The sequence below is a fragment of the Geotrypetes seraphini genome, chromosome 2, assembly GCF_902459505.1.
Source record: "Geotrypetes seraphini chromosome 2, aGeoSer1.1, whole genome shotgun sequence".
NCBI classification, from domain to species: Eukaryota; Metazoa; Chordata; class Amphibia; order Gymnophiona; family Dermophiidae; genus Geotrypetes; species Geotrypetes seraphini.
In genome coordinates this window covers 116,456,492-116,476,489 of record NC_047085.1, presented here as the reverse complement: position 1 = coordinate 116,476,489, position 19,998 = coordinate 116,456,492, and the positions used below count along the sequence as shown (strand labels likewise).

General features: G+C 43.5%; 1 protein-coding gene across 11 annotated transcripts in view; it reads left to right on the top strand.

The window, feature by feature from the left end:
• Positions 1 to 19,742, top strand: part of LYN (LYN proto-oncogene, Src family tyrosine kinase) — a 242,633-nt gene extending 222,891 nt beyond the window's left edge. For all 11 annotated transcript variants that reach the window (XM_033933634.1, XM_033933638.1, XM_033933635.1 and 8 more), the window contains exons 11-13: positions 7,461 to 7,614; positions 13,460 to 13,591; positions 18,318 to 19,742. In XM_033933634.1, the coding sequence (XP_033789525.1) occupies positions 7,461 to 7,614; positions 13,460 to 13,591; positions 18,318 to 18,520 (489 nt within the window). In that variant the 3' untranslated portion in view covers positions 18,521 to 19,742. The remainder of the gene's footprint in view (positions 1 to 7,460; positions 7,615 to 13,459; positions 13,592 to 18,317) is intronic.
• Positions 19,743 to 19,998: the final 256 nt, after the last annotated feature.

Sequence of the window (19,998 nt, the reverse complement as noted above, 5' to 3'; positions counted from 1 at the left end):
ACCACTGCTCTAAAGTATACAGTACATATTGAGATCTTTAAATCTGTTCCCATACTCTTTATGACATAGGCCATCAGCCATTTTAGTGACCTTCTTTTGGACCAAATCCATCCTGTTTAAATCTTTTTAAAAGTGTGGTCTCCAGAATTGTACACAATATTCTAAATAAGGTCTCACTAGAGTCTTATACAGTGGCATCAATACCTCCTTCCTACTGGCCATTCCTTTCGCTATGCACCCTAACATCCTTCTAGCTTTCACCATTTCCTTTTCAACCTGGTTGTCCACCTTAAGATCATCACATACTATCACACCCAAGTTGTGCACAAAAGTTCTTCTCCCCTAAATTGTAGCGTTCCCTTGGGTTTCTGCAACCCAAATGCATGACCTTGCATTTCTTAGTATTAAATTTTAGCTGCCAAATTTCAGACCGTTCTTCAAGCTTTGCTAGGTCTTTCTTCATGTTATTCACACCATCCAGGGTGTCTATTCTATTGCAGATTTTGGTATCATCCACAAAGAGGCAAATCTTATCTGACAGCCCTTCAGCAATATCACTTATAAAAATGTTAAAAAGAACAGGCCCAAGAACAGAACCTTGAGGCGCACACCACTGGTAACATCCCTTTCCTCAGAGCGATTTCCATTGACCACTACGCTGTTGCCTTCCACTCAATCTGTTTCTGACCTAATCCATCATTTTGGGGCCTATACCAAGGGTACTCAGTTTATTTATTAGAAACCTGTATGGAACACTGTCAAAAGGCTTTGCTAAAAACTAAATATACCACATCTAGCATTCTCCCTCTATCCAATTCTCTGGTCACCCAGTCAAAGAAATTGATCAGATTTGTCCGACAAGACCTGTCTCTAATGAATCCATATTGCCTCAGGTACTATTGTCCGCTAGATTCCAGAAACTGCACTATTCTCTATTTTAAAAGCATTTATATTAATTTGCTTACCACTGAAGTTACTTACCGGCCTGTAGTTTCCTACTTATTCCTTACTTCCACTTTTTGTGGAGACAGACCACATCTGCCTTTCTCCAATCCTTCAGTACTACTCCTGCCACTAGAAAAGCATTGAAAAGGTCAGCCAGCAGAGCCACAAGAACTTCTCTGAGGTCCCTCGGATGTACACCATTCGGCCCTGTTGTTATCCACCTTTAGCTTAGTGAGCTCCTACAAATTTGTGAATAAGAGGGCAGAGATGGCATGAATATTGTATAGGTTATTGTAGGCACAGAAAAATGCTTACAGGGTACCTACAGTTTCATGCCATTTGAATGTGTAAATGAACAAATAATGTCACCTTTGCAGGTAACTCGAAACAACAATGGCCTACTTGTACTTGTAACTATGTAGTTGAAACTATGACATAACTGATCTACCTGTACTAGCATCAATCTGTCCATTGTGACTTCCTATGTAACTGACCCAACCTCCTGTAATGTAATCCGACCTTGAACTGAATAGGTAAAGGTGGAATAGAAAACCTGATTAACTTAACATAACATTACATACTACTATATATATTGATCTAAAGTTCTTGAAGTTACTGTAAAGGTCCTTTATACTAAGGCCTATGGCCAAAATTAGCACAGCAGCCACCTACTGCCAATATTGGCCTGCAGCAATTCAGAAATTACCACAAGTCAAAAAAAAGTGTGTTTTGTTGGTGTGCCTGCCGAGAGGCAAGTTTCTGCCTACACGTACTGTGGTAACAGCATGTCTGAAATGCCCTTACCACCTTCCTTTATGCAGGCAGTAAAGGCTCCTGCACTAACCAAGCAGTAAGAAGTGCCATGCACCTTTACTGCTTAGTTCTGACTTTTTTTCTTGAAATTTTATGCACAACAGCAAAGAAAGAACAAGTGGGGAGTGGGATAGAACACGTCAACCTTGAGACAAACAATCTTTAATTTCTATAAATTCAAAATAAATACAGAAACACAAGAATAAACACACATGTATAAAAAGTCCTACCGTGTTTCCCCGAAAATAAGACAGTGTCTTATATTCATTTAGGGCCCAAAAAAGGCACTAGGTCTTATTTTCGGGTAGGGCTTATTTTTTTCATGTACGTGATCTCCCCTTCCTCTCCTTCACCCCAATTCTTCTCTTTTCCTTTCTCTCCCCCACATGTGCATCATCTTTCCTCCCCTCTGCGCACCCCTCAGGCACCCCCCTCCCCCCCGCGCTGACCCATCTCTCCCTATGACCGCGAGACAGAAAGAAATGTTGCTTATAATAAACCGGCAGCAAGCTAGACAAGCTCCTTTGCAGCCTGGGCTGTTCCTCTGCCGCGTTGCTGATGATGTCATCAGCAACGCGGCAAAGGAACAGCCCAGGCCGCGAAGGAGCCAGTCTAGCTTGCTGCTGATGTTGCCGGTTTGTTATAAGCTACATTTCTTTCTGTCTCGCGGTGGGGGGGGGAGATGGGTCGGCGGGAGGGTGGGGGGGAGCGCAGCTGCTGCTGCTGCCAGCAACTGGGGCTTATTTTCAGAGAAACACAGTATGAGCGTGATGTCCTTATAGGGTATTGCTGAGCAGCAAAATATACTGTAGGCATGCCGCACTTGCTGCTGTGGTAAAAAAAAAAGATTTACCACCCGGCAATTCAGGCAGTAAGGCTTACTGTGGCTGTGGGCAGAGAAAAGGGCACGTTGTGGGTGGGCATATCCACAATGTATTGGTGTATGGCATGGATACTTGGGAAAATTGCTAATGATGATCATGATGCAAAGAGAAGCAGGAAAGTTATGCTGATAAGGAACTCATGATAATAGGAGAACCATCAAATTGTAAACAGCCCTGACTCAAACTAATCCCCTTGCACTGAGCTAGAGGATGGCTTACCTATATGGTAACAACAGAATATCTTATGGGGTACCAAAACAGACGAAAGAGGGAAGTTTAAATTAGACAGTGCTTAACACTTTCATATGTTTAAAAAAGGAGCAAAATCTCTACTAAACTTATGCACTTGTTTTCTGAGTTCATGTCAGTTTCTCTGTTTTGATTATCTCCAAGATATTTTGTAGTTATTCCACCTTAAGCTGAGGAGTTGCTTTCTATCAAGATTTTGCAATTAGTTCTTGCAGCAAAAAATAAGTAGGTTGCCATTTTAAAGAATTCAGGAAGTATGTAACACTTGGGGAAGTGGATGGATGGGGGTTGTGTGAAAGGAAGATAAGCTGAATTGATGGGGGTTGGGGGTAGAAGTCTGCATGGGAACGGGGATCGCGGGAATCCCGCGGGTCCCGCAGGAATCACCCCCCTAACCCACGGGACTCCCACAGGGACCCCCCTTTGGCCCACGGGACTCCCACAGGGACCCCCCTCTAGCCAACTGGACTCCCATGGGGATGGAAGGCTTTGAAACCAGGGTTCGTCTATATAATATAAGGACATATCAGCCTTAGTAAAAGAGGGGGTTTATAAGTTAATTACCTGAACAGAAAATAAAAAAGGGTTCCACCAAAGAATTCCACAAGGAAAACAGCAGCGCAAACACAAAGAAACTGTGAAATTGATGATCCTGTGAGAAGTAATTGCTGCTTTTTATGGGGATGGGTGGCGATGGAGGTAATTCCTTGCGGGGATGGGTGGGGATGGAGAGGATCCTGACGGGGACGGAGAGGATCCTAGCGGGGATGGGTGGGGACGGAGAGGATCCTGGTGGGGACGGGCGAGGATGGGTGAGATTTCTGTTCCCATGCAACTCTCTAGTTGGGGGTCCTGATCTCAGACCACCTGGGTTCAAAGATCTAAAATCAAAATTCTTGGACCAGAGGATCTTGGGTCTCTGGGTGCCCGGACAACGAATCCTTTCCCCAGGAATTCTCAGCTTGAAGATCTCATGTCTTTGTGGTTGATTTTTCAGCTTCCAGTTTACTTCATATTTAAGGGAATTAGAAGACAAAGTTTAAACCTAAGCAGCAAATGAAAAAAATTGTGCTGAAGTGTAGCACACTTTGCTAAAACCAAGTATAACCATACCTATTGTGTTCACTTCCTGCTTAGCAGTTTTGTGTATGTAGGTTAAAATCCTTCTTGTTATAAGCAGCTGCTAATTTTGTATGCTCTGAAGAAATCAGCTTCCTATCCTGTAGTACCCAGGAGGGGCATGTCAACATTAGAGTGCTGGAAAGCCCAGAGTGCAAACAATGGATTCTGGGATATTATTTTAAAACAATCTGACCCCTTCCGACCCTGTGAATGTTCGTGACTCCTGCCCATTCAGTCTAACAAAAGACCTTTTACTCAGAATGCCACTATACACAGACTAAAAAAACAGTATTTAAGTTTAACAAAATACCGTATTTTTCGTTCTATAAGATGCACCTCCCCCAAGGAAAAAAATTTCATCCTGTACAGGGGGGTGCGTCTGGTGGTCTGGTGCTGGGAAGCCCGAAGCAACCCACCCGCAGCCTGAATCAGCCTGTCTGCAGCCCGAAGCAGCCCGCCCGCAGCCCGAAGTCACTCGCAGCCGAAGGAGCCCGCAACCCCCCCCCCCCCCCGGTATCTTTTTTAAGTTGCGGTGGTCCAGTGCACTCTCCTGCTGGACAGCTGGCTTTGGTAGCAGAGCGACGGGATGCAGGAGCATGACCTTTGCGCTTCCTGCCTGGTCCCGCACTACTCTGGGGGTAGAAAAAGTGTGTCTTATGGAGCAAAAAATATGGTACCTCTTGCCTAGCATTTGGGAGTATCCTGCAAAGCCCTATTCCTTGTCAATTGAGGGTCATTGTTTCAAACAAATATAAATTGTGACATGGAGAGAAGAGGGAAAAGGGATTGGGACTTGTATACCGCCTTTTTGTAGTTACCCAACCACACTCGGAGAGATTTACATACGTATGTGTGGAGTAGTGGAGGATTAAGTGACTTGTCCAGTGTCACAGGGAGCAGCTTGGGGTATGAGATCTATTTGCATGCTAGGATATAAGAAGACTTGAAACAGTCCAGAGAAAGGTGACAAAAATGGTAGGGAGGTTTGCGGCAAAAAAAACATGAGAAGAGACTGGAAGACCTGAATTTGTATACTGTAGAGGAGAAAAGAACAGGGGAAATATGATACAGATGTTTAAATATTTAAAAGGTAGTAATGAGATATGATTAGGGGAGATATGATTAGCTGTGGCGTAGCGAGGGCGAGAGGCGCCCGGGATGGTGGTGCCTGTTCCCCGCCTTCTTCTCCACCCTCACCCCATTCACTCCTTCCTTGCCCCCTCCTGCTGCATGCGCCCCTTCCTCCCATACCTCTTTAACATTCCCAGCACAAGCAGAAACTCCAACCTGCTGCTCGCACCAGCGTCTGCTCTTTCTCTGACACTACTTCCTATGCGCAGGTCCAGGAAGTGACGTCAGAGAAAGAGCTGACGCTGGCACGAGCAGCAGGTTGGGGTTGATGTTTATGCCAAGAACATTAAAGAGATACGGGGAAGGGGCGTGTGTAGGGGTAGTGGGGGTGGGTGGAGATGAGGACGGATGCCGGCGCCCTCACCAAAGACGGCGCCGGGGGCCGACCTCCCCCCTTACCACACCACTGTACCTTGTCACACTGTTTCTTCACCTTCAGACCCTCAGACTCTCACCCCAAGATCCCTCTCCTCCCAGCACATACATATCCCTCGAATTTCTACTGCCCAAATGCATCACTGCATTTCTTTGCATTGAATTTTAGTTGCCAAACATTAGACCAATCTTCTAACTTTTGCAGATCCTTTTTCATGTTTTGCACACCCTCTGGGACGTCCACTCTGTTACAAATCTTGGTATCATCTGCAAAAAGGCAAACCTCCTAACCCTTCTGCAATGTTGCTCGCAAATATTTTGAACAGAATCAGCCCCCAGCACCGATCCTTGAGGCACTCCACTACTCGCCTTTCCTTCCTCTGAGCGAATTCTATTAACCACCATACTCTGGCTTCTGTACATCAACCAGCTTCTAATACAGTTCACCACTTTGGGTCCTAACTTCAGCCTGAAAAGTTTATTCAAAAGCCTCCTACATATATAATTTTATGCAACATGTATAACTATATAACATTGACTCTATATATAATTCTATGTAGCGAATGTTGCTTGTAACCTGCCTAGAACACTGATTTGCGTGGATTGGATGGAATATAAGATTGCATCCTCTATAATAAAACCCTAAGCGCGTATGCGTACTTAGGGTTTTGTGATCCCTGACAGCATGCTGTGTCCTTCCGTGGCCGTATTCTATTTGCTGCTCATGGCAGCTTGAGGCACGTGCGCTGCCTTGCGACAGCTGTCGGCGCATGCAGGGATTTGAGCGGCGGTGGCGATTTCACTCCTGATGGCTGGAGGGTGTCGTGCAGCTGCTGCGAGGTGTCCCATGCTAGCTGGTATAAATTCCCTGCTGGAAGGGGTGCTGTTGGACATAGGGGAGCAGGGAAGGGGTGCTGCTGGAAACGGGAGAGATACAAGGAAGGTAGAAGGCCTACTGCTGGACAGGGGGAGCAAGGAAGAGGTGCTGCTGGACAGTGGGGAGGTAAAACAAAGGGAGAAGGGCTACTGCTGGACAGGGGAAGCTGGGAAGAGGTGCTGCTGGACAAGGGGAAGTAAAAGGAACAGAGAAGGGCTACTGCTAGACAGGGGAAACTGGGAAGAGATGGTGCTGGACAGGGAGAGGTAAAATGAAGGGAGAAGGGCTGCTGCTGGACAGGGGGAGCAGGCAAGGGGTGATGGTGGACAGCCGAGGAAAGAGCGAGACAGAAAGAAAGAAAGACAGAAAGCAGCCAAGCAGAAAGAGAAAAAGAAAGAAAGACAGACACACACATCTGTTCTAGCACCCGTTAATGTGACAGGCTTAAAGACTAGTATAATATATATAATATAACATGCTAGAATATTGTAAATGAAAGTAGATTCCCTTTCCTTTATAGAATGGGCTTGAACCACCAGTGGCGTAAGTGAGGGTAGGAGGCACCCGGGACAGTAGCACTCTCCTCTCCACCTTCCCTCTCCTTCCCCACCCCCTGCTCCTTTCCTGCCCCCCATGCCATACTCACGCCCTCCCTTTATCCCCGAACCTCTTTAAATCTTCTCCAGCACGAACAGCTTCTCCAGTCTTCTGCTTACGCCATCATTGGTTTTCCCTCTGACATCACTTCTGGCCCCGTGACCCAGATGTGATTTCAGAGGGGAGCCAGACCAGCGCGAGCAGCAGGCTGGAAAGTTGCTCGCATTAGCGAAGATTTAAAGTAGTAGGGAAGAGAGGGCATAAACTTGGCATGGGGGATGGAGAGGTGCCAGCGTCCCCACCAAGATGGTGCAGTCGGTGGTTCGCCCCTCCCCCACCTTACTATGCCACTGCCTATCATGTGCTGTGCTATAACATTGCCCTTGTAGTCTGTGTGCAGATGGTGTGTGTATGTGTTGTGAACAGGAGGACACAACTATCAACAAAACAATGTCATTGTGTTCTAGATTGCAGAGGGGATGGCATACATTGAACGGAAAAACTATATCCATCGAGATCTTAGAGCAGCTAATGTGCTGGTTTCTGAAGCACTGATGTGCAAAATTGCAGATTTTGGCCTGGCCAGAGTAATTGAAGATAATGAATACACTGCCAGAGAAGGTATGTATCATATAAATTTATAGTTTTAGGCTTGACACTGGAGCTCTGCCAACAGTGAATAAATAAAGCCGTGGACTAGATAAGACTAATGAATGTGCAAGATGTGATGATAATTTAGCTATAATAAACATGTCTCAGAATAATTGGTTGGATTCAGTTTTCTAATCAAACATTTGTCTAACCAGCAAAACCGATAGACAGGAAAATTGTATGTTAATCACATTTCAAAGCAAATATCAACAAAAGCAGAGAGGGAAAGAAGAGAAGCTCCCTGGTGATCAAAGCTTGTGTCATCGACATTATCGGATGTATAATTAAAAGACGTGAAAAATAAAAGAGCAGCTAATTGATTCTTTTCAGGTTTTGGGGGCTTCTGTTGCATGACCAGAAGAATTATCCAAAATACGCTAGACAGCATAGGCTTCTGCATCATAAGCTAATTGAAGTCTGACATTTTAATTTCATTCTTCAAAAAACCAGGCACAGTTATTTTCTGGAAACTGAAACTCATCACAGCTGGCTCCTAAAATGTGTCCACTCTTAACTCTCTTGCTTTTGTTTTGTTTTTTTTTGGTAGTGATGGATTTAGGACTTTATTTTACTAAAGCGTGTCATGGCTGTTGACACATTAATTTAACACCTAGGTCCTATTTTATTTGCTAGGAACAAATTACTAATATTGCATTTTAACACCATAGAGCACTTTAGTAAATGTGTTAATGATTGGAGCACAGTGGAGTTTGTTTAGTGAAAGAATGTTCTCTGAAGAAACAAAGAAAACAATTTAGTTCTCAGAGTCTACTCTATATTGCTTTCATAAGTTTAGAATGTGTTAATTCAGTGACCCGTCAAATGAGCGCAGGACAATTGCACTCCAACAAATGCGCACGTGCGTACATCGCCTCAAGGACCAACAAGAATATTCTGCGCATGCGTTTAAATCGCTTCCACAGCGAGCGATCGGATCACTGTAGGGTGTGTGTCCGCTCAAATAATTTGCATGCAAACTTGGTTGTGCACCAGTCACTTGGCAAAAATCAGCCAGAGAATCGACCAACAGTGATCCAGTCGGTAGTACCGACTGACTTTTGTGCATTCTAATCTAATCTAGTCTTCAATTTATATACCGGGTCATCTCCCAACGGAGCTCGACTCGGTTCACATGTAATTAAGACTAGAGTTCATAAGAAAGAGAACATGAAAGAAAAAAAAGCTGAATTATCGTCAATTCTTTGATACTATGGTTAAGCCATTTAAATCTTGTGTAAACAGCAGAGTTTTCAGGGCTTTACGAAATTGTTGTAGCTAGCCTATCAGTCTAATGGAGTCAGGAAGTCCATTCCACATCTCTACCAGCTTCACTAAGCTTTGTTTGAGGGTTACGAAGTAACCCTCTTTTTTGCTATCTACTGTTAGGGTAAGGTTTAAGTCATGATTATGGGAGCCCTAATCATGATAAACCTTACCCTAACACAAAGGCCCTGATTTGCTGACACTCCTCAGGCCCTGTCCCTTAGGAGGAACTTCAGGCACCTCAAGCCCCTCCCAAGGGACGGGGCCTGGAGTGTCAGCAAATCAGGGCCTTCCAATTACAGGCCGGGGCCTGAGGAGTGTCAGCAAATCAGGGCCTTCCACTTATGGGCCGGGGCCTGAAGAATGTCAGCAAATCAGAGCCTTCTATTCACAGGCCGCAATTGTCCTGCGCGCAGTTGTTGGGGCGCATTTGTCCAAGTGCAATTGTCCTACGCGGATTTGTCAGTGTACCGTTAATTCAACTATTTATGCTGAACTGGCGGAGGAGTGGCCTAGTGGTTAGAGCTGCAGCCTCAGCATCCTGAGTTTGGGGTTCAAGCCCAGTGCTGCTGCTTGTGACCCTGAGCAAGTCACTTAACCCTCCAATGCTCCAGGTACGTTACTTAGATTGTAAGCCTGCTAGGACAGAAAGGGAAAAATGCTCAAGTACCTGAATATATAAACTGCTTAGACAACCTCCATTGACAGGTGGTATATAAAAAATAAATAAACCTGGAAACTGTAGTGACTTCCACTTATCTTTTCACAAATTTTCATGATCTGGGGAAAAGGGATCAGTACATTTTTCTTTTTAGTTCAAATAATGTTTATTGCTTTGTCAATAAAATGGGAATCAGTACATTACTAACTGTTAGACTTCCAAAAATATTAAAGCATCAAGAAGGAGAGGCGTTTGGGGGGATAGTGGAAAGCTTTTGGTGTGGGAGGACAGTTTTTTTTGCAGAAACTTGCTACAAAGCTTGGAAAGAGACTGTGAAAAAATTGATATTTGTACCGCTGAGCTTTGCAATGGGTCTCAAAGAAACAGCAAGCGAATATCTTCTGTTTGAAACATTTTTCCTGGAAAAAGTACCTGCAGAGGCCTGCATCTGCTTTACCCTTGAAAATAACTCACATAAATGTGAAATTGTAATTCATACAAGTGATTTCTTCCCTTATCTAATTGTATCCAAGGCCCTCCTGCATTTTATCAGGCTAAAAGTATGCTCGTCGGTCCCTGTGCATAATTTTTAGCTGGGTAAGAGTTGAGCAGTTTTCATACAGCTTCTGAGATATGCCTTCGGTATCTAACCATTTAACACAAAGGCCTGACTCTATAAATGGTGCCTAGGTTAGGCACTGCTGGGCACCTAGATTGGTAGCACCTAGCAACGCCTAGTCAAATTACACAAAAATTTTTAATTAGCTTCATTGTTTTTTTTAATTGAAAATGCCATTAAAAGATCATTAAGAACTGGGAGCAAGGAAGAGTGGCCAAGATGGCGGTGTGAATAATGTACGGTTTGTATCTGCTCCTGAATCTGCTAGAAATATTCTTCTAAAATACCACATACAAAAAGAATAAAGGAATGGTAAGGGCCATGCCCTCATTGGCCACAACCATGTCTCCTGTCCAGCAGAAACTTGAGTGATACACCATCAAAACCCCAGAACTTCATTCAGGTGGTTCTGGCCCTACAATAAGTTCAGATGAAGGAACGCCCATTCTTTTGGGGTTGGACACTTCGTCTCCCCCAGCTGCCTGTATCCCACCATGTCAAGCCAATGCTCGGGCCTTGGCTGCGGAGATTCATGCATTGAAAGGCACTGAACCAGGGATGTGCATTGAGGGAGCTAGACCTGAGGAGTCGACCATCAAGAAGAACACTCGAGCTGTTATAGATTTGGTGGAGTCCACAGATTTCATGGTGGTTACCCTCAAAGATGTGTGGAAAACTTTTCAAAGGTTAGACTCTGTGATGACGAGATCCACACAAGAAGTTTCTAATCTAGTGAGCAAAGTAGACTTTAGGATGGTCGAAAAACATCAAGTTCATAGGACATGACCTCCGCAAGTCTATTTTTGTGCTGTGTTTGGCCACTGTTAATTGTACCAAATTATAAACCTTTTAGTGATAATTTAGAGATTGATCAATTATTTTTAATTTAATATATAAAATGCAATTACAGAATTTATATTAATTTTTTTACCTAAACAAGAATTGTGAGCAAATACACATGGAAAGTTAAAATGCATACTATTACTTACAACTGAAAATAGGCCTGTTAAGCCTTATAGACCTACTAAAGCCTTAAGATCTAGTGAGGCAAATTTGTTGGTGGTACCAGGGATACAAGAAGTGAGATTGGAAGCAACTAGGAAAGGGCTTTCGTCTACATAGACCCAAAACTGTAGAATGCCCACCCCTGCCATAGGAGATGCACATGGTCAGACTGGGTAGGACATAAAAGTTGGATATACAGCATTTTTTCAGCACTGAACACCAACAGTGTAATAGCCTCTGGAAACTAGGTGGCCAATTAGTCAACTGAGTGAGACACTCTGCTGCAGCTGAATTGAGGGTGAAATACTCATGTGGATTAAAAACTGGTTGGAGCATAGGAAACAGAGAGTGGGGGTAAATGGACAATACTCGGACTGGAAGAGCGTCACCAGTGGGGTGCCGCAGGGCTAGGTGCTTGGACCCGTGCTCTTTAACATCTTTATAAATGATCTGGACATAGGTATGACGAGCGAGGTGATTAAATTTGCGGATGATACGAAGTTATTCAGAGTAGTAAAGACGCAGGGGGATTGCGAAGATCTGCAACGGGACATAATCAATCTCGAGGAATGGGCATCGACATGGCAGATGAGGTTCAACGTGGATAAGTGTAAAGTGATGCATGTCGGTAACAAAAATCTCATGCATGAATACAGGATGTCCGGGGCGGTACTTAGAGAGACCTCACAGGAAAGGGACTTGGGAGTTCTGATCGACAAGTCGATGAAGCCATTCACACAATGTGCGGTGGCAGCAAAAAGGACAAACAGAATGCTAGGAATGATAAAGAAGGGGATCATGAACAGATCAGAGAAGGTTATCATGCCGCTGTACCGGGCCATGGTACGCCCTCACCTGGAGTACTGCGTCCAGCACTGGTCGCCGTACCTGAAGAAGGACACGGTACTACTCGAAAGGGACCAGAGAAGAGCGACTAAGATGGTTAAGGGGTTGGAGGAGCTGCCGTACAGCAAAAGATTAGAGAAACTGGGCCTCTTCTCTCTCGAACAGAGGAGATTGAGAGGGGACATGATCGAAACATTCAAGGTACTGAAGGGAATAGACTTAGTAGATAAGGACAGGTTGTTCACCCTCTCCAAGGTAGGGAGAACGAAAGGGCACTCTCTAAAGTTGAAAGGGGATAGATTCCGTACAAACGTAAGTAAGTTCTTCTTCACCCAGAGAGTGGTAGAAAGCTGGAACGCCCTTCCAGAGGTTATAGGGTAAACACCCTCCAAGGATTCAAGACAATGTTAGACAAGTTTCTGTTGAACAAGAACATGCGCTGGTAGGGCTAGTCTCAGTTAGGGTGCTGGTCTTAGACCAGAGGCCGCCGCGTGAGCGGACTGCTGGGCATGATGGACCACTGGTCTGACTCAGCAGTGGCAATTCTTATGTTCTTATGTTACATTTTGTTTTGTTTCCTGTAAAAGCATTTCATTCTAAACCAAAGACAGGGTTTTAGTTTTTGTTTAAAAATCTTCAGTCTGGGGATTCTTATGGTTGTTTGCAGTCAGATTGCGCACAAGTCAGAAACTTGTGCATAACTTAAAAGAATACCCACAATCCACACAGTGGCATAGTAAGGGGATGGAGTGGGGCGGGGGGGGGGGGGCGCACCGGCACTTATCTGCCCACACACACACCACACTCATGCCACCTCTCCCCACCCCCACTCCACCCCCTTACTATGCCACTGTGCCACCAACGCAAGCAATTTCTCTGGCTTGCCACTCGTTCTGGCCTGGCTCCCCTCTGAAATCACTTTGGAGTCACAGGGACAGGAAGTGACATCGGAGAGAAAGCCAGCGCTGGTACGAGCAGCAGGCTGGAGAAGCTGCTCGCGCTGGCGAAGATTTAAAGAGGTACGGGAGGAAGGGAGGGCAAGGTGTGGCATGGGAACAGAGAGGGCTTGAGGGTGCGGGTGGCAACACACACCGGGTGCCTCCTACCCTCGCTATCCCACTGAATCCATCCCCTAACCACACTCTCTTTCCAGATTTGCACACTTGCTCTGACACACAACATTTTGGGCAGTGTGCCTACCCACTTCTGCGCATAAGTTTCAGTTAACTACAATTCGTGTCAATTACGAGGTGTTACTTGCCAATGATCAGCGCCAGTTAGGCCTATTAATCATTTAAGTGCAGAAATGCCGGTTATGTAGGGATGAACTAACAATTGTTTTATAATTTGTAGCTATCATGCCTTGTGTTTTCCAGATAAATAGAACAGGTTGTGATGAGCAAATGTTTTCTGTGTCTTAGGTGCAAAGTTTCCTATTAAATGGACAGCCCCTGAAGCAATCAACTATGGCTCCTTTACAATTAAGTCTGATGTGTGGTCCTTTGGAGTCCTCCTGTATGAAATTGTTACCTTGGGAAAAATCCCTTATCCAGGTAGAGTAAAAGAGCAGAAGAAAATAAGAGTTCTTTTGAGTATATCACTATTCCAGGGATTCTCAACCCAGTAAGTCATATTTTCAGAATTTCCACAATGAATATGTATGAGGTAAATTTGCTTGCATTGCCTCCATTGTATGCCTGTTTATCATATACATATTCAATGTGGGCATCCTGAAAACCTGACTGGATGGGTGTGTCCCAAGGCCTGGATTTTGAACCACTGCAGTGGCTAGTCGCAGAAAGAAAAAGAACATTTTTCCTCTATAACGAGAAAATTTCTTGGCTGGATTTTGTAACAAATTCTGAAACAAGAAACATACAAATGATCACAATATAGAATGTAAAATGATGGTAAAATATAGAGTATTTTTACATAGCCTTTAGTGAAAGAGGGCAGAATTCATATTGCTGTATCATGACGTTTCATTGAACATACGATATAAATCAGACAGACAGAATAATTCTTTTTTTAATTCAGTGGAGCATAATGGTGGAACCAGTGGAGCAGGTTTGCCTTTTTTGTTTCTCGCTCTCTACCACAGCAGATGATATGATTACAGGATGGAGCACTCTGGCATGTCTCGCCTACTCCATCAGTTGGAAGGAGTGATGTTGACTATTAAATGGTCTCTTTCTTTGTCACAGGCAGAAGGTTGCTGTCAGCAGCCCAATGTTCTGTGTCTCTTTCTTTGTCTCAAGGAGGAGGTAATATCAGTGGCCCCTTGCTTGGGTTTTCAGCCTCTCTTTTAGGCAAAAACAGGGTGATATTTGCAGCCTTGTGCCCTAGCCCTCAGTCTCCATTTCAGTTTTGGTTGTTGCTTTTTTGGATGACAACAGCCCGAAATTCTGTCACAGGGACTGCTATTTATAGAGGGCCCCATATTCAATTTCTGCTGTAGGCCTTTGCTTTGGCTGTGTGTCTCTAACAGATGGTGCAGGCCTGCCGCCTCTTGCCTTGCTTCTCAATCTCTGTCTCAGGCAGGAGATAGATTTTAGCAGCCCCTTCCTCCAGTTGTCAACTTCTGTACTGAAAGGCTAGTGAACATTGATAGACAATTCTGGAGACCGCACCTTCAAAAGGATATAAAAAGGATGGAGTTGGTCCAGTGGAAGGCTACTATAATGGTGCGTGGTCTTTGTCATAAGGCTTATGGGGACAGACTCAAAGATTTCAATATATATACTTTGGAGGAAAAGTGGGAGAGGGGAGATATGATATTTAAATGTCCATACATAACAAAAATTCAAAATATGTTACCAACCAGTGGTGGAATTACCACAGGAGAGACCCATTAATCAACTGTGGAGAAAAAACTTCAAATTGTAATACTTCAGCAGCAATCCGCAAAGATTTCAAGCTGCTCATTCACATGTCATTGGCATAAGAAACTCTACATGCTTTAATGTCAATCTCTCACCAGGCCTAAGCCCACCACTGTGCACAGGGAAATAAAAAAAGAGACAATTTAATGTGTAACAGAAGCCTTAGCGCTCATGATTAGGTGCTATGATTAAGAACCCACAGTATAAGCGACTTCATATCGCTGCATGGCGCCCTGTTGACGCATCTATGAGCACACAAAAAATTTAAAAAGTGTTTTTCAATGCTGCAACACTTACTGAGCCTGATAATATAAGTTTGTTCTAATGAGTGAGGGATTTTGTTTTGATTTACTACATCCTTCTTTGGCATTAACATTTTTACGTAGTAACATAGTAAATGATGGCAGATAAAGACCTAAACAGTCCATCCATTCTGCAAATTAGTTATACATATTATAGATTCATGATTAACTTGTTTTTTCCTTGATATTTTTGGGCCATAAACTATAAAGTCCACCGGGTACTGTCCTAGGTTTCAACTGCTGGAGTTGCCGGCCAAGCTCACTCCAGCCTTTCCAGCCATCCCATTGTTTGCAGAATACTGCCATAAAGTCTGGTCAGTAACATCCTCATATTTTTCTGCTTCCTTCTCAAATCTATCTAATTTTCCATGCCTTCCTTTCCCTCCCTTTCCCATCTATTTATGTGCACTATCTCCTCCCTCCTCCTCCTTTTCTGTTCCCATTTATCCATAAACAACATTTCTTCTATCTCTCTTCCCTTCCCCACCCCTCTCATCCCTGTGCACCATATCCTCCCTCACTCCACCCCTTCCCCTCCATCTCTGTGCGCTTTCTGATCCCTCCCTCTCCCACTCCTGTGGTTTGACATCTTTCTCCTCTCAGTCCCACAGTCTGGCATCTCTCTCCCCTCCTCTTCCCCTTCCCCCTTACAGTGGTCTGGAATGTCTCTCCCCTCCTTTCGTGGTTTGGCATCTCTCCCTCCCCCTTCCAGTAGTCTGACATCTCTCTTAGAGAATGACACGGGGACAAAATTTGTCCCTGTCCCCACACTTAACTGCAGGAAACCATCACCGTGTCATTATTTAAGGAGAGGGGAACGACTCAGAGTATGAAAGGGCACAGCCACTGACCCTCAAGCCTTGCAGTGAAGAATGCTGGTGTAGAAGGACTGAGATTGAGATAGACACTAAAGAATGACATGGGATAGTTTACTGCGGTTATCTGCAGGGACAGGCTCCTTCCCTTCCCCCTTCTTGTGATCTGGTATCTCTCTTCTTCCCACAGTCTGACATATTTGTATCTCTCTCCCCGCTTTACCTTCCATTCCTTGGTCTGGCGTCTCTCTCCTTTCCTTCCCCCTCCCCACTACTGTGATCTGGTATCTCTTTCTTTCTTTCCTCCCTGTCCTGGACTACCCTCCTTCTACTATTCCCCCTCCCCCCCCCCATTTGCTGATCTAGCATCTCTCTTCTACTCCCTAGCGGGATCCAGTAGTTTTTCTCACCTCACTTTCTTCCAGCAGTGCTGCAGTTTTTCAATCTGGGCCGCAGGCAACACGAGTGAAGTAAATGCACTGCCTTCAGTGGCCCCGGAAGCTTTCCCTTTGCTGCCACTTCCTGTCCCTACATAGGTTGGACACTGCAGCAGAGGGAAATCTTCTGGGACTGCCCGTGACCCAAAGGTTGAAGGACTGCAGCACTACTGGGAGCAAGACAGGTGAGAAAACTACTGGATCTTGCCAGGGATGGGAGAAGGAATGGAATTGGGGACAGGCAGCACAGGCTGCCATTGGCTCACGAGCCTCTGAAGAACACTGCACTACAGCATCAGATATGCTCACCCAGAGCACACTTTCCTGCACCTGAAACACATTATTGCACTTTTTTGCACTAAATTGTAGCTGCCACTTTTCATTTTGCCCATTCCCATAAGGGAAGAATAGAACACTTTTCTTTTTTGTCATTGGAAATATTATTTTTTTACATATTAACTTTTCAGAGAATATTAGAGCTACACTTTTTTTTTAATTACTAGTATGGCCACTTCTGTCCTCTCTTCTTAAAGTCATATTTCATGGCGTATATTCATGAGTTTGTATGCTTTTCATAATATCATTCTGAGTAGGCATTGGATTTTGCCAGGGTTAAACATGAGAGTGCTCCAATTCTGTGTTGGGAAACTTACATAAACTTAAGTACAGGCAGTCCCCAGGTTAAGAACAAGTTACGTTTTTAAAGCTGTTCTTAAGTCGGATTTGAATGTAACTCAGTTCCCTCTAAGGTACAGCATTCAAAATTAAACTCTAGGGCAAATTCTATAAGAAGCGCCCAAAAGTTAGGCGCCTAATTAGGCACTGTTCAGCGCGATTCAAGTACAATTGGGTGCTGTTTAATGAATCACACTGAGCAGCACCTATTTTGGAGGCACCCAAGAAATAGGCCAGCCCTAGGCACAACTAAAACTTAGGCGCCTAGCTGAGCGCTTAAGCACGCTTAAGAGCAATGATTCTGCAACAAGACGCCTGATATGTAGCCACACCCACACCTAACATACATAGCTATTTTTTGAAGGCCGCCTAAATTTTTAGAGGCGCCTTGTTACAGAATCGTGCTTTCTTGATAGGCACCTATGTTTCAATCAGTGCTGATTAAAAAGCTTAATTGAGCTTGTTATTCAATTTAGATAGGCGCCCATCTAGTTGGGCGCTTCCAAAATAGGTGCCCAACTTTAGGCGCTGGTTACAGAATTTGGGCCTCTGTTCTTAATGTGGCCATCCATCATTCCTGAATCTTTTACAGGAGAAGTGAAGGAGTCTATGCCACTGGAAATTCTACTCAATGAAATCAAATGAATCTGCAACCGTGCTCTTAAGTACAAGTCGTACTTAAGTTGGGTGTCTGTAACGCGGGGACTGTCTGTAGTAGCATCTGTGCAGTGACACATTAGTACAGTTCTTGTGTTCCTGTAGCTCCTGGAAAGAATTGCACATCTTTTATAAACCAATAAAAACAACTCTTACCAATATCTGTTTTATTAATCCCTCTATGAGAAATTCCCTAACCCCAGTTTGTCTCTATAATGTACAGTGCTGTGTACGTATAGCACCACTATAGAAATAAGTAGTTGTAGTAGTAAAAAAGCAAACCATGTTTTAGTACGAAAGCTTTCAAGCTGTTAAAGATCCCTTCTTCAGATGTTATCATTTTGTTGAGCCTTAAAAAGATATGACAACTTATTAAAACTCTTAAGTAGAGAATATAACAGTAGATATCTTAATTTTTTTTAATTACAAGTGAAAGATTTACCATATATCCTTCTTTTCCATTCCTAATACTGTACTTTATCTTTAAGATATTGTCTCTTTGGTTCATCAGGTATGAGCAACAGTGATGTGATGACCGCCCTACAACGCGGATACAGGATGCCACGCATGGAGAGCTGTCCCGAGGAGCTGTATGAGGTCATGAAAATGTGCTGGAAGGATAAGGCAGAAGAGAGGCCGACCTTTGATTACTTGCAGAGTGTGCTGGATGACTTCTACACAGCAACAGAGGGACAATATCAGCAGCAGCCATAGGACCTGAAGACTATCTTTCCGACCTATTTTTTTTTTTTTTTTAAGAAGAAGAGGATTGGTCAAGTTCCTGTAGTTCACTGTCTCTGCTTGAAATGCTCGGCTATCATGCCAAATCTGATTCTTGGAACAGAAATGCCAAGATGCCAATTGAAAATTAACCAATCTGAAAAAAATGAAGCTTTTTTTTTATGGCTAATAATACATACATACACTTCTTTATGATAATCATTTCTGCAAGACCTTCAAGTGCAGTTTAGAGAAAATCATATTTATGGAAAGGAAAAAAAAATATCAGCAAGTGCTTTAAGAACTGAATTTAAATCCAGCCCCATGAAATATAAATCAGCATCTTAGTGTTCAAGACGAAAGAAAATATATCAGAGAAGCAGTGTCTTAGAATATTTATATTGGGTATTAGGCACAACAGAGTATGAAGAATGAGGATAAGTATGGTGACTTGGGATGTAAGCACAAATATATTTCTCAGAGGGAATGTTCCCCTTTCCAAAAGCAAAAATTATCTTCCAGTGTAGCAGCAGCACCTGTAATCTGTTGGCACTGTCAAATCCACTGGCTTCTGTACGCCACAGTCTGATATTTTATCTTTTTTTTTTTTTTAAAGCTATGACTTCCAGAAATCCATGGACCTATCTAAATAGAAGCTTTGACAGAAAAACAATTATATCTGTCTTTAATGCCAGGTGGATATTGTTGAGCATTGTAACTGAGATTTCTTGTTATATTCATATATCACTAACAGACGCTGCTTTCAAGTTTGTCTTGCGTGATGACTCCTGGCTGAAATGCTTGCAGTTCTGTTCACCTTCAGTTAAAAATATATGAACATTTTGATGCATTCTCTCTTCAATTCATGCCTAGATTCTCTGAATCGAAATAGCAGCCCCTTCCCTCCCATTCGCATAGCTGCCCTCTGTTAAAATAGCACCAAATTTCATTTTTGGGATTGGAGACATTTCCCCCCCCCCTCGCAGAGGAACAGGCAGCTGTGATCCATCGTCATTTATGGGCATTTATGACTTTTGAAGACCCTTTTTCATCTTTGCAGAAAAGTTATCAGCTGTGGTTACGGCTGACGATGCTGTGAAACACTTTAATTATGCTTGGATTTTTATTTCCTGTAATTTTGTTCTTTTGAATACTTTTCTTCTACTAAAGTATCGAGAGTGAATGGTTTAACAATAAAAGATAAATTTTGAATACACAGAATAGTATGATTTCTCCCAGTTTGCATAATTAACACATTTATTTTAGCGATGAAAATTGCTAAAAACAGACCCTTCCTACTTTAAGTAACTACTGGTAGTTTCAGATTTAGTTCAGTAGCATAGGTGCCAGTGCTGTGGATGCTTGAGTATTCTCAATAGCAACCAAGCACGTTTGTATCTTTTATAGTGGCCGGGGCACATTCACTTTGCTGAGTTTAGCCTCCCTAATAATTTTGAAAAGTTGGGTTATAT